Genomic DNA, 14,529 nt, shown 5'->3' with positions numbered 1-14,529 from the left:
GTTACCGGGGTGGAGTGAGCATATCTCACCAGGCAAATACAGATTCATATTTGGCTAGCTGGGGAAAGGACTCAACACGAGGACATTGGTAGCTGTTACTTCAGCTCTCATCCTGAAGCCAGACCCTCCTTGTATGTTTCTGGCACCTCCTGAGCTTCTATCCCTCTGCTGGAGCCCAGAGTGAGTCCTGCGAGTGAGTGTGTCTATGCACGGGCCCTTTAAGGGATGTCTAGGTTTTCAACTGCTCTCTGTCTCAGCCAGATTGTTGGAATCCGCACTGATTTTTACAGCTGGATTTTGTTGGGGTTCCTCTTCCTGGCACTGGAATCCTGGGCAGGGACATCCTAGTGTGGGGTTTGGGCCCCTCACTCATCTAGGGGGACCTCCACAGCTCAGTTATCTTTGCCAATTCTCAACCATCACTTGTGGATGTGGGGCCAGCCTGTGTGTCATCTTCACCCACTACCAGCCTCCAAGTAGCCTCTTCTTTATACTCTTATTTGTAGGAATTATGGTTAGCTAGACTTCAGGTTGTTCTCCAGGTCGATCATTCTATAATTAGTTGTAATTTTAATATGGTCATGGGAGGAGGAGAGTGCTGTGTTTCCCTATTCCACCATATGACCAGAAACATTTCTTTTAGCTGTGAAATGACTTTTTAATTTTTATTTAATTTTTTTAATTTTTCTGCTAGAGTCAATGTTAAATATTATTTTCTAGTAATTTCATGTTTACAAAATAGTGGTTAGACATTTATATAATTTATGAAGTGATACTCCTGATAAATCTAGTTCCCACCTGGCACCATACACAGCTATTACAATATTATCTACTGTATTCCCTGTGCTGTACTTCACATCCCTGTGACTATTTTGTAACTACCAATTTGTACTTCTTAATCCCTTCCCCTTTTTCACCCATCCCCCCCAACCTTCCTTCCATCTGGTAACTATTAGTTTGTTCTCTGTATCTATGAGTCTGTTTTTGTTTAGTTTGTATTTATTTATTTGTTTTGTTCTTTAGATTCTACATATAAGTGAAATCATATGGCATTTCTCTTTCTCTGTCTGACTTACTCCACTCAGCACAATACCCTCTAGGTTCATCCATGTTGTTGCAAACGGTAAGATTTCATTTTTTTTTCCTGGCTGACTAATATCCATTGTATATATGTATCACCTCTTCTTTATCCAGTTGTCCATTGATGGGCACTTAGGTTGCTTTCACATCTTAGCTATTGTAAGTAGCATTGCAGTGAATTTAAGGGTGCATATATCTTTTCAAATAAGTGTTTTGGTTTTCTATGGATAAATACCCAGAAGTGAAACTGCTGAGTCATAAGGTAGTTCTGTTTTTAATTTTTTGAGGAAACTCCAAACTGTTTTCCATGGCATTCCCACCAACAGTGCACAAGGGTGAAACCTCATTTTTGATGGATAATTTCATAGGTTACAGAATTTCAGTTTTTTTCTCTTAACACTTTCTTCTTTTTTGATCAATTTCTGAGGGAAAATCATGTAATTAACTCCTCAATAGTTAAGGTGTTATTTTTCTCTTCTGGTTTCTCAGGATTTTTCTTTATATTTTATTTTTGTTATTCTAAAAATGTTATGCTATAGTTTTTTGTTTGTTCGTTTGGGCTTTTCTTTCTGCATTTTGCATTTTGCATTTTGCACTTTGTGTTTTGTCCTACTTGGTATTCTTGACCTTCCTGGATCAATGGTTTGGAGTCCAACATTAATTTGGGGAAAATTCTTGGTCATTTTTGTTTTTACATACTTCCTCTGTTCCTTTTTTTCTTTTCCTCCTGGAATTCCCATATGTTAGACTCATACAACACTTTTATAGTAGTTTTGAAGTTCTTTTTTATTTTGTGCTTTTTTTTCCTGTTCATTTTTTTAGTTTTGGAAGTTTTTGTTGAAATGTCCTCAAGCTCAGAGACTTTTTTCTCAGTCATTTCCTGTATACTAACCATCCCATCAAAGGCATTCTTTATTTCTGTTGCAGTAAGTTTGATCTCTAGCATTTGTTTTTGGTTCTTTCTTAGAATTTCCATCTCTCTGCTTATATTGTCTCTCTGTTTTTGCATATTGTCTGCTTTATCCATTAGAGCTTTAGTTTATTAATCATAGTTGTTTTAAATTCTTGGTCTGATAGTTTTAATATTCCTGTAATATTCGAATCTGGTTTTGATGTTTTCTCTGTCTATTCAAACTCTGGTTTTTGCATTTTAAAATATCTTGTGATTTTTTTCTTGATAGCTGGATGTGCTTCACTGGGTAAATGGAAGAGCTGTAACTTGGCCACTGGGGCTGTAGTATCGTGGGGTGGGGGTGGAAAGCCTTCTATAAGCCCGTGATTGGGCCTCAGTTTTTACCGAGCCTGAGCCTCTGCACTGTGCCTTCTCCACATTTTGAATGTGCTGCTCAGTATTTTCCTTGCCTCTGTGAAACAGGACGGCTGGAGTCCAGAGATTCCCTCCCTGGGGTCAGTTGGGCTCTGATAATGGCTGTGCTCTGGTGTACTTTAAAAGGCTTCTTTCCCCTCTCCCTGCTAAAAACATGAAGGATTTTTCTCTAATATTTACTTCAAGGACCTGGTTGAGCTCCTGGAGGAAAAACTTGCCTCATATAGTTACAAAAAATGTTTATTTCCCTTTGATGAGAACTTTTAGGGTTTACTCTTTTAACTTTCAAATACATCATGCAGCAGTAAAAACCATAGTGATCATGCTGTATATTACATTCCTTGTACCTATTTATCTTACAACTGGAGGTTTGTACCTTCGACCACCTTCATCCAATTTCCCCACCTCCACCCCCACCTGCACCTATCTTAATCATAAATATGATTTTTTTTTCTACTCTGTGAGTCTGGTTTAAGTTTTTTTTTTTTTTTTAATCCCACATGTAAGTGAGATCATATGATATTTGTCTTTCTTTGTCTGACTTATTTCACTTAGCATAATGCCTGCAAGGTCCATCCATGTTGTCACAAATGGCAGAGTTTTTTTCTTTTCTTTTCTTTTCTTTTTTTTATGGCTGAATAGTATTTCTGTGTGTGTATACGTGTATGTGTGAGAGACATCTTTATCCATTCATCTATCGATGTAACTTGAGTTATTTCCATATCTTGGCTATTGTAAAAAATGTAACGATGAACATAAGGTTTCTCTTCAATATAGTAATTTTATTTCATTCAGCTATGTACCCAGAAGTGCAATTACTGAATCATATGGTAGTTCTATTTTAAAATTTTGAGGAACCACCACAGTGGTTTCCACTGGCTGCACTGATTTATAATCCCATTAGCAATGCGCGAGGGTACCTTTTCTCTACTTCCTCACCGGCATTTATTCGCTTCTCTTTTTGATGGCAGTCAATTTTAATAAGTGTGAGTTGATATCTCATTGTAGTTTTAATTTGCTTTTTCCTAATGGTTAGAGATGTTGAACATCTTTTTATGTTCCTGTTGGCTATTTACGTATCTTCTTTGGAAAGATGTCTGTTTAGGTCCTTTGCCCATTTTTAAATGGAATTATCTGTTTGATTTTTTTTTTCCTTTCTTTTTGTTATTGAGTTGTATGAGTTTTTTAAAAATATATTTTGGATAGTAATTCTTTGTCAGATATATAGTTTACAAATATTTTTTCCATTCCACAGGTTGTATTTTCATTTCATTGATTACTCTTTTTGCTGTATAGAAATTTCTTAGTTTGATGTAGTCCCACTTGATTATTTTTGACTTTATTGCTTCTGCTTTAGGTGTCATCATCAAAAAATCATTGCTAAGACCCATGTCAAGGAGGTTTTTTCCTTTTTTAAAGTCTTTAATCCATTTTGGATTAAAGTCTTTAATCCATTTTGAGTTAATTTTTTTTTTGTGAGTGGTATAATATAGGGGTCTAGTTTCATTCTTTTTTTTTTTTTACTTTTTAAATTGAAGTATAATAGATAATTAGTTGCTCATATTTACAGTGTACTATTCAATGAGGTTTTTTTCCAATTATAGTTAGCATACAATAATATATTAGTTTCAGTTGTATAGCATAGTGACAAACAGAAAAACTCATAGTTACAAAGAATATTTTGAGGGTTTCTGTCTTTTACATGTGAATATCCAGTTTCCCCAGCACAATTTATTGAAGAGACTGTCTTTTTTTCCATTGTATAATCTTGGCTCTCTTTTCAAATATTAGGCATGGATTTATTTCTGGACCTCTTGATTCCATTCCATTGGTCTGTATCTGTTTTTATGCCAGTATGATATTGTTTTAATTATTATGGTATAGCTTGGAACCAGGAAGTGTGAGGCATCTAACTTTGTTCTTTTTTCTCAGGAATACTTTGGTTATTCAGGATCTTCAAGAATTTTAGGATCGTTTTCTACACTTCTGTGAAAAATGCCATTGGAGTCTTGTTAGGGATTGCATTGAATCTAGATTGCTTTGGGTAGTACAGACATTTTAGCAATGTTAATTCTTCCTATCCATGAGCACAGTATACGTTTCTATTTGTACCTTCTTCAATGTCTATTATCAAAGTCTTATAGTTTTCAGGGTAGAGATTTTTCACCTCCTTGGTTAAATTTATTCTAGATATTTTATTATTTTTGATGCTCTTATAAGTGGGATAATTTCCTTTATTTCATTTTCAGATAATTTATTATTTGTATAGAGAAATACCACTAACTTTTGCATGTTGATTTAATGTCCTCCAAGTTTACTAAATTCATTGGTTAAATCTAACAGGTTTTCTTTTTTAAAATAATTTATTATTATTATTATTTTTGGTGACATTGATTAAAGAAATTCAGTAAATTTCAGGTGTACAATTTAACAGTAAGAAGTATATATATTGCATTGTGTTTTCCCCTCCCATAGTTAGATTTCTTTCTGTCACCACATATTTGACCCCTTTTACCCCATCTACCTCCCTCTCCCAATTCCCTCACTACCCTCTGGTAATCACTAGTCTATTTTTTTGTCTTATTTTTGAGTCTCTGTTTGTTTGTCCTGTTTGTTTGTTGTTTTTATGTTTATGTCCCACATATAAGTGATATCATGTGATTTTCAACTTTTTCTGTCTGGATTATTTTGCTTAGCATTATTATCTCGAGGTCTATCCATGTTGTCACAAATGGCAATATTTCATCTATTCTTATGGCTGAATAATATTCCATTGTATATATGTACCACAGTTTCTTTATCCAATCATTTATAGAAGGACACTTTGGTTACTTCCATGTTCTGGCTACTACAAATAATTCTGCTATGAACATCAGTGTGCAAATATCTTTTCAGATATGGGTTTTCAAGTCTTTGGGGTAAATACCTAGTAGAGGGATTGCTGAATCATATAGTAGATCATTTCTTAGTTTTTTGAGGAACCTCCATACTGTTTTCCAATTTGCAGTCCCACCAGCACTGTATGAGGGTTCCTTTTTCTCTGCTTCCTCTCCAACATTTGTTATTACTTGTCTAACAAGTTTTCTTTTGGTTGAGTCTTTAGGATTTTCTCTATATAAAATTATATCATCTGTAAATAGAGACAATTTTATTTCTTTCTCTCCAAATCTGATTATTGCTCCAAATTTTATTTCTCTTTCTTGTCTGATTGCTCTGGCTAAGACTTCTAGTACTATGTTGAATAGGAGTGGTGAGAATAGATACTCATCATGTTATTGTTCATTAAGAAAAGCTTTCAAGCTTTCACCACTGAATATGGTGTTTAACTGTGGTCTTGTCATACGTGGTTTTTATTATGTTGAGGTGTGTTCCTTTTATACCAGATTTATTGATTGTTACAAATGGATGCTGAATTTTGTTAAATGTTTTTCTGCATCTATTGAGATGATCACATAATCTTTATCTATTGCTGTATTAATGTGATGTATTGTATTTATGTATTCGTATATTTTGAAACATCCTTGCATCCCAGGGATAAATTTTACTTTATTGTGGTAAATTATCCTCTTCATGTGCTGTTAAATTTGGTTTACTAATATTTTCTTGAGAATATTTTCATGTATATTTATCAAGGATATCAACCTATAGTGTTCTTTTTAAAAAAATCTTATTTATTTATTTATTTATTTATTTATTTATTTATTTATTTATTTATTTATAGAATAGTTTTATTTTAATGTTTTTGTCTGGGTTTGATACCAGGGTAATGCTGGCTTCATAAAATAAGTTTGGGAGTGTTCCTTCTTTTTTGATTTTTTTGGTAGAGTTCGAGAAGGACTTGCATTAATTTCTTTTTAAAAGTTTGATAAAATTTATCATTAAAACCATCTTGTTTTGGGTTTTCTTTGTTGTGAGTTTTTTGATTATTGCTTCAAATTTTAAAAATAATTATTTTATTAGTTTCAAGTATAAAGTACATTGGTTAGACATTTATATAATTTATAAAACGATCCCTCTAATTGCTCTTTCTCTCCTCTGGCTCTACACCTAGCCATTACATTAAAGCTAACTGCATTCTTTATGCTGCGCTCCCCATCCCCATGACAATCTATCAACTACTAACTTGTACTTCTTTAACCCTTCACCCCTTTTTCCCAGCTCCCAACTCCCCTCCCCTCTGGCTGTCCCCAGATTGTTCTCTGTATTTGTGAGTCTGTTTTTGATTAGTTTGTTCTTTTTGTTCCTTAGATTCTGCATTTAAGTGAAATTGTATGGTATTTATCTCTGTGTGACTGATGATTCAATTTTTTTTACTAGTAAATTAGTCTGATCAGATTTTTTATTTATTGTTGATTCAGTCCTGGTAGATTGTATGTTTCTAAGAATTTTTCTATTTCTTTTTGGATGCCCAGTTTTTTGGTTGTAGTTGTTCATAGTAGCCTCTTAAAATCCTTCATATTTCTCTGGTATCAATTGTGATGTTTCTCTTTCATTTATAGTTTTATTGATTAGGGTCTTGTCTCTCTCTCTCTCTCTCTTTTAATTGATTTGTCTGGCTAAATATTTGTCAGTTTTGTTTATCTTTTCAAAAAAGCTACTCTTAGTTTGTTAATCTTTTCATTACATGCTCCATGTACCTATCAGTGGTTACCAAAATTTTGATGATTCAGGTGTGACTTATTCTTAACAACCTCTCTTTCTGCTTGTAACTGCTGCTACTTCACTGTGCTCCTCGAATGTCTGTCTCATCATCCTCTCTAGTTCTTTTCTGGAAAGAGTGGTGATGCTTGCCATTCTGTAACTTTCAAAATATTCTTTTTTTTTTTTTCCTTTTGGATGTCTGTCTCCAGTCTTCTGGAATGTTCTTCATCTTTGCCAGTGTCTCAGTCTGTTTGAGGTGCTATAATAAAAAATACCATTGACTGGGTGGCTTAAAGAACAGACATTTATTTCTCACAGTTCTGGAGGCTGGAAGTCCAAGATCAAGTTTTTTATAGAAGATCTAGTTCTTGGTGAGGACTGTCTTCCTGGTTTTCAGGCAGTTGCCTTTTTGCTGTGTCCTCCAATGGCAATGGAGTGAGGAGGGCTCTCTGGGGTCTCTGTTATAAGGGCACTAATTCCATGATAAGGGCTCCACCCTCAAGACCTTATTAAGAACTTCCAAATGTTCCACCTCCTAATACCATCACTTTGAGGGTTAAGATTTTAACAAATGAATTTGATGGGGGAGGGGACACAAACATTAGGTTCATAACAGCCAGTAATCCTGAAAATCCCTCTTGCATGTTTGGTAAGGACCCCTCTGATAAGATTCTTTGTAGCTGGAAACAAAAACTTCCTAAGAGCCACTCAGAACTTGTTTTGGTTTTTGCTCGTCCCTCTTGAGCTTCACATCCCTCTTGGTCTTGCTTACTCTATGCTTTTCATTCTGATTCATGCTTGACTGGGAAGATGGAGACGAATGGGTGAGTACGTACTCCTGCTTACTTTAGATCATATGTTCATACCACATTGTCGGAAGGACTTCTTTCTGTGTTTCTATCTTTCTTGATTCGAGGACATTTTAGAGCTTAAAAACATGTGCTTGCTAAGGATTCTGGCAGGAAGAAATGTAATTGCATGAGATGCTCTTAAGTCAAGGCCCATTGAAGGCCTAGCATGTTTGCCTTTCTGTAGTCTGTGAATTATCCTCTGAAGTTCTATGTGAGGGTGACTCAGCTCTCTATTTTGGAGCTCTCATGCTCTTGTTGGGTAAGAAAATATGCTCAACTTGGCCCAAGAATAGTATATCCAAAAATCTTAACTACACTGAGTGTAATGCATAGCTGGGGCTCTATGCTCTGAGAGGTGACTTACAGTTGGGGTGCAAGAGTCAAAAGGAAGTGCAGAAGGAAGAATGACATGGACAGAAGGGGCAGCAGAGGGGGTGATAGAGGCTTAAGTCTGGGTCCCTGCTGCACCACATGCTTTTTCTTTGGCCTTAAGAAAAACACATAATTTGGTGTGCCTCAGATTTCTAATCTGTAAAAGGTATGTCATGGTTACAGTTTGCACTACCCCTTGCTTGGTGGTGCAAGGATCAAATAAGGTAGGTTCCTGCAATGTTGTGAGAGTTATTGGTCAGGAATAACCTGGGTGTCTTTCTGGAAGAAGTGGTTGTGAGGGGTGTGCATGGCCAGAGAGAACACGTGTAGAAGGAGGAGGGCCATGGAGGGAGTCTTGATTCTATTCTGCCTTGTCTCCTGATCCCAGCATAGCATCTGCTGAGGCCATCGTTTGTCTCTCTCTTGAGACCAGAGACAGGGAATTATGATCTCCTTAGGTTGCTGGCTCCTGACTTTTGAGTTGAAGGGTGCAGCTTTCAGGTAAGATGAGGTCCCTGCAGTTAGATAGCTGTGCTGTGTCTGAGGAAGGCTGGACACTGAGGACTCTTTGCTCTGTTCCTTCTACAGGTTGGTGAGTTCTGGCCTCACGTCAGATTGTTGTTCAGCTCTGTCCTCAGTGCTCAGTGCTAACCAGAATCTCACGCACCTTTACCTACGCGGCAATGCTCTGGGAGACATGGGGGTCAAGCTGCTCTGTAAGGGACTCTTGCACCCCAACTGCAAGCTTCAGATGTTGGAGTAAGTCCCCTCACTTATCATGATGATGAGAATACATGGTGGCCAGGGGTGGGGGGAGGACTGGGGAAGTGATGATGAGATAATCTGTATCAAAGAACTGATGGTGTCCTCCAAGGGTTTGGCTTGTTTTAGGGTCATGGAGCTGGGAGGAGTCTACTTCTAGATGGTGTGAAGGTGAATATAGGAGGTTCTATGACCAAAAATCCCTCTCCTGCGCAAATGAGGGTGGTATGGCTCTCGTGTTCTAAAGAAATTTAGAGGGAGATATAGAATTTGGAAAAAAAAAAAACAGTTCACAAACTGCTATTACTAGTTTCATCTGCATAACCCAGTAGACTGCACAAAATCACTCTCATCTGCACCATGGGCACATACAGTGGTCCCATGCTCCTTGATCCTGTCACTCCTATGCTTTTCTGCAGTTGAAGTGTTACAGGCTAAAATCTGGGAGACCTGGGGGGTGGGAGGGAGCATTTTCTTTAAATCACCCTCCTTCTTGCAGACTAGACAACTGCAGTCTCACCTCACACTGCTGCTGGGACCTGTCCAGGCTTCTGACCTCCAGCCAGAGCCTGCGGCAACTGAATCTGGACAGCAACGACCTGGGTGACCTGGGAGTCATGCTCTTCTGCGAGGTGCTGAAGCAGCAGGGCTGCCTCCTAAGAAGCCTGCAGTAAGTGTGCTCTGCAGAGGTGTGGGTGGTGAGGCTCATAATTCTAGGGAAAAGGAGGCCAGTGACCAAAATCCAAGATGGGTCTTTGCACTCAGGGTGAGAGTGGGCCTGGGTTAGGTGTTGCAGATATTTTTAGTATGGTGGATGAATCATAAGCTACACATTCACTTCATCCAGACATGTAGAATATTTAAGTTTCAGCTGGGTGTGAAAAGATTTTTCATGCATATTCCTAAAATAAACATTAGTTCCAATTACAGTAGCCAAGTGGAATTCTATTTCTGTGTGAGGGCTTCTAGTTTGTAGAATTAGACCAGGTTCATTCTGATCACAAAGGTCTTGGCATTGGGGGAGGGGGGTCGTTGGTCTTCTATTTGAGGATTTCTAAATGGAAAGGTAGTGCTCCAGAAACCCCAGGATAAGAAATTAATTAGTCAGCCAGTGCAGTGTGTTGGGACTACTGGCCCCCTTCTGCCATCGGTGATGCTACTGAGGTATCCCATGTCTCATGGCTTCAGCCTGCCCAGGGGCCACACTTCGCAACGTGCTCTTCTCCAGAGTTTCTCCTACTTAATCAGCTGTTTCTGCTTGGTCTCCTTTCAGCTTTTCATTGTCCAGTTTTACATGTCAAGTCCCTGGGACTCTCTACACTCTCCCCCCTGTTTATATTGTCTGCCTTCCAGCCTTACCAGGTATATATCCTGCCCCTCAACTCATATCCCTGTGAACCCCACGTCCAAATGCTTCTCTACCTCTCCTCATAGATGTCTCACAAGCCTCAAACTTTACAAGTCCAAGTCCAAACCTGTGCTGTCCCCACTCTGTTCAAAACCTGCTTCTTCCGCATCTCAATCAGTGGTGACTATCTGATTTGCTCAGGCCAAAAAACCCTGGTCTCACCCTGGTGCCTCCCCTTCCTTCTGCATACAGCTAATACACTGCATGCCTTGCTTGTTCTGCTTTCACAGCAGGCCCACTCACCAACCACTTCTTGCCAGCCTCATGGCTTTTCTCTTGTTTTAAGCCACCGTCATCTCTTGTCTGGTTTGTTTTGGTGGCATTCTGCCAGACTACTCTGCATCTACTTTTCTTGCCATAGCAGATAGGAGAGTGCAGCTAAAACATGAGCCAGCATGCTCCTGTGACTTCCCATCACATTCAGAGTCGGAGCTATAATGCTCATGGCAGAGTCAAAATCCCATGTGATAATTCCTGCTGCTTCTGCAAATCCATCTTCTACTAACCTTTGCTCCTTTGTTCCACTCATACTGGTCTCCTTGTTTCACAAAAAACACTGTCATCTCTGGAACTTTGCACTTGCTGTTTGCTCTGCCTGAAATTCTCTCCCCTTTAATATCTGCATGTTTTGTTCCTGCATATGCTTAAATTATCTGCGTTAAGATCTTCTGTGTGAGTGTCTTACCGTTCCACTGAAAAGCGTGCTCTTTCCTCTTCTCTTCATATTTCCCTCTATACTGTTGGCCACTATCATACATGCTGTGTCATTTTCTTGCTTATTTATTATCTATAGCCTACCCCAAGAATATAAATTCTGTTAGCCCTGGGACTTCTGTCCTTGTCCATGTCAAGGCCAAGAACCAACTAGAATGGAGGTTTGAACAAATAAAAATTTGAATCAGTATTGCATCCTTGTGCAGACACAGTGGAGCGTATTTGCTGCAGGAAAAGCCCAAATTCCCAGAGCTAGGAGAAATAGAGGAACAAAAGAAGGAATTAGTCAGGATGAAGCTGGAGACACTGCTGTATGAGGGGTCACCGACGCAGCCTTGAAGAGCACTCTGGAGATGAAGGACAGGCTCACTGCAGACTGGGGGTCCATGGAGCAGCCACCGTGTCCTGTTGGCTTGGCTGCTACAACATGACAGCACAGACTGGGCACCCTGCCCAACAGACATTTGTTTCTCACAGTTCTGGAGGATGGAAAGTCTGGGATCACAGTGCCAGCTAATTGGGTTTCTGGTGAAATTCTCTTCTGAGCTAGCAGAAGAGCTGGCCCATGTCCTCAGATGGCCTCTAGAGGTGTACAGAGTGTGCATTCGGGGTTTTCCTATGAGAATACCAGTCCCATCATGAGGACCCCCCCTCCGCTCCCCGCCTGCCATGACCCTATCTCAGCCCAACCACTTCCCAAAGGCCTTGCCTCCAAATGCCAGCACAGGAAAGGCTGGGCCTTCAACATAGGAATTTTGGAGGAAGATAAACTTTAAATCCATAATACAATCAAGTCAAACTTCTTAGAAATTATTCAGGGCAAATAATGTGATTTCTCAGTTAAGTTGGAAGGGAAATTTTTTAAAAAGAGAAAGAGGAGGAACATATATCAAAGAAGACTTGAGAGGCACACAAAGCAATCTCACTCTGTGGACCTCATGTGGCTCTTGAGTAAATGAACATAATATTAAAAACATCAGATGGTTGAAGAAATTTAAACGTCCAATTAAACATTGATTGGACATATGTTGATATTGAGGAATTGTTAATTGCTTCAGCTGTAATAATGGCATTGTGGTAACACTTCTAAAAAGGCTTCATTTAGATTCATATAGTGAAATATTTATAGATGTATGACATGCTGTGTTTAAAACAATCCATTGATGTGAGGCTTGTGTGGGGGACAGATGACATAAGACTGGCCATGAGCTATGGTGTATACATACAATGGGTTACGACTCAGCCATAAGAAGAGATGAAATACTGCCATTTGTGACAACATGGATGGATCTTGAGATAATCATGCTAAGTAAAATAAATCAGATGGAAAAGTTGAGAACCATATGATTTCACTCAATGTGGTATATAAAACTGAAAGCAACAAATGAACATGACAAATAGAGACTCATGGACGTGGGCAGTGGATTAGTGGTTATCAGAAGGAAGGAAAGGGGGGAAGTAGAAAGGGGTAAAGGGGTCAAATATGTGGTGACATAAGGAAATTTAACTTTGAGTGGTGAATGCACAATGCAATATACATATGACGTATTATTGAATTGTGCACTTGAAACCTATAAGATTTTATTAAACAATGTCACCCCAATAAATTTAATAAGAAATGGTCAAACCTGAGAATGAACATTTGGGAGTTCATTACACCATTCTCTCTATATTTACATATATTTAAACATTTTTTCAAACTCGTTGGTTAGAACATAACAGAAACTACATTCTGGATGAAGGCAGTCAGGGGGCTTAGAAGTTGTGAGTGAGATAGCTTCCCAAGGCTGACAGCTCTGCGTGTTGGTTGAGTGTAATCCAAGGCCCTCTATTTGCTTTTACAGGTTGTGTAAAATGTATTTTAATCATGATACAATCTGCGCGTTAGAAGCACTTCAAGAAGAAAAGCCGGAGCTGACCATCGTCTTTGAGCGTGCCCAGCCAGTGATGGAAGCTCGGTGCCAGAACCCCCTGCTGTGCCGCCCCACCACCCGGTGCAGACGCCGAGAGCCTACCACCCGGGCTGGTGTGCGTGGGGGAGCTCACTTGCAGGAGGCGCCTCGGAGATGGGCTGGGGGCCAGGGCACCGAGGCCAACCATGCAGCATGGGTCTCATTAGAGGATGTGTTCCTCTAGGTGACCTCATGTAACTAACTCTTCATTGAAGCACTTTCTCGTTTTCTGTTTTCTCTTTTTACTCTCTCTAAATTTCTTTTCCTTCATACCTTTTCTCCTTCTTTGCTGTTTTCTCCCACTGGTCTGTCTCTTAACTGACAGTAACAGAATGCGTTAACTATATATTATGTTGCAATTTTGTGGCAGCAACTTATTTATTTCTAATTTTTGTAAGAGTTATATTTTCTAATAAAATAATTCCTGTTTATTGTACCTTGTTGTAAATTCAGAGAATATAAAAGCTCAGCTGTATTTATTGAGTTAAATTGTTTTCTTTCATTAGTTTTTAAAAAGTGTGCCTAGAAATAGTTTTACTTATTTATCTAAACCACTAAAGATAAATTAAATTGCTTTATGCATTTAAAAAATTTCTTTGCCAAATGATTCAATTGTAATGAATGGAGAGGAAAATCGCCTCACCCTAAGGGTTGAAATATCAACTGTGGTGGGACAGGAGTTTGAAAATAACGCAAAGGCAGGTTTTGGAGTAGAAAAGCCTATAATTTTTTATAACTGAAGGCAAAACGCATTTTTTGCATAATACAAACAGAAGTATTATGCAGAAAATGCGTTTTGCCTTCAGTTATAAAAAATTATCTTTGATTTATCTCATCCTAGGAGCATTTCAGTTCCTGCACTTCACATAGCATTTAATCATTTAATCATTAATGAATATTGATTAAGTGCTTCTCTACACGTGGGGCAACTCTTCCATGCAAGCATTCGGGGTACAAATACTACTTCCTCTGTCAGATGAACCATTTAGACCCCTGCTGCTCAAGTGTGGCCTTGGGATTGCCGACATAAGGAGCTTGTGAAGAATGTAAGTCAATCACACGTTAGGTATGCTTTTCAGATGAGCTGACTTTCACCATGGTAAGATTTTCTCAGTAAAAACGCTGTATGTAATTTATATTCTTGTGCAAACTCTTTGTTTTGTCTACCACCAGCACTTTGAGTAACTCTGATCTAGATATTGCTTTTTGCATCTTGGTGAAGTGATTGCAGACTGCCCCCTTGGTACAAACACCTTTACATGCAGGTGTTAAAATGTAATTAAAAACATATAACTGTGCTGCAAAGAGAGAAAGAAAACTCCTGGGCACTAGGAACTTAAAATGGGAGTAAGAATTTCTCCCTCAGTGACCCAGAGGAATATCTAAATAGATAAAGACCCCACAATGTAAATATTAATATGG

At 38.5% G+C, this 14,529-nt stretch overlaps 1 protein-coding gene across 1 annotated transcript in view; it reads left to right on the top strand.

The window, feature by feature from the left end:
* NLRP3 (NLR family pyrin domain containing 3) overlaps positions 1-13,313 on the top strand; it is a 38,246-nt gene extending 24,933 nt beyond the window's left edge. The window contains exons 8-10 of the mRNA XM_011385469.1: positions 8,860-9,030; positions 9,533-9,703; positions 13,000-13,313. Of these exons, the coding sequence (XP_011383771.1) occupies positions 8,860-9,030; positions 9,533-9,703; positions 13,000-13,291 (634 nt within the window). The 3' untranslated portion in view covers positions 13,292-13,313. The remainder of the gene's footprint in view (positions 1-8,859; positions 9,031-9,532; positions 9,704-12,999) is intronic.
* Positions 13,314-14,529: the final 1,216 nt, after the last annotated feature.

The sequence above is a fragment of the Pteropus vampyrus genome, unplaced genomic scaffold (assembly GCF_000151845.1).
Source record: "Pteropus vampyrus isolate Shadow unplaced genomic scaffold, Pvam_2.0 Scaffold723, whole genome shotgun sequence".
In the NCBI taxonomy this organism is placed as follows: Eukaryota; Metazoa; Chordata; class Mammalia; order Chiroptera; family Pteropodidae; genus Pteropus; species Pteropus vampyrus.
This window is presented reverse-complemented; position numbering and strand designations above follow the sequence as displayed.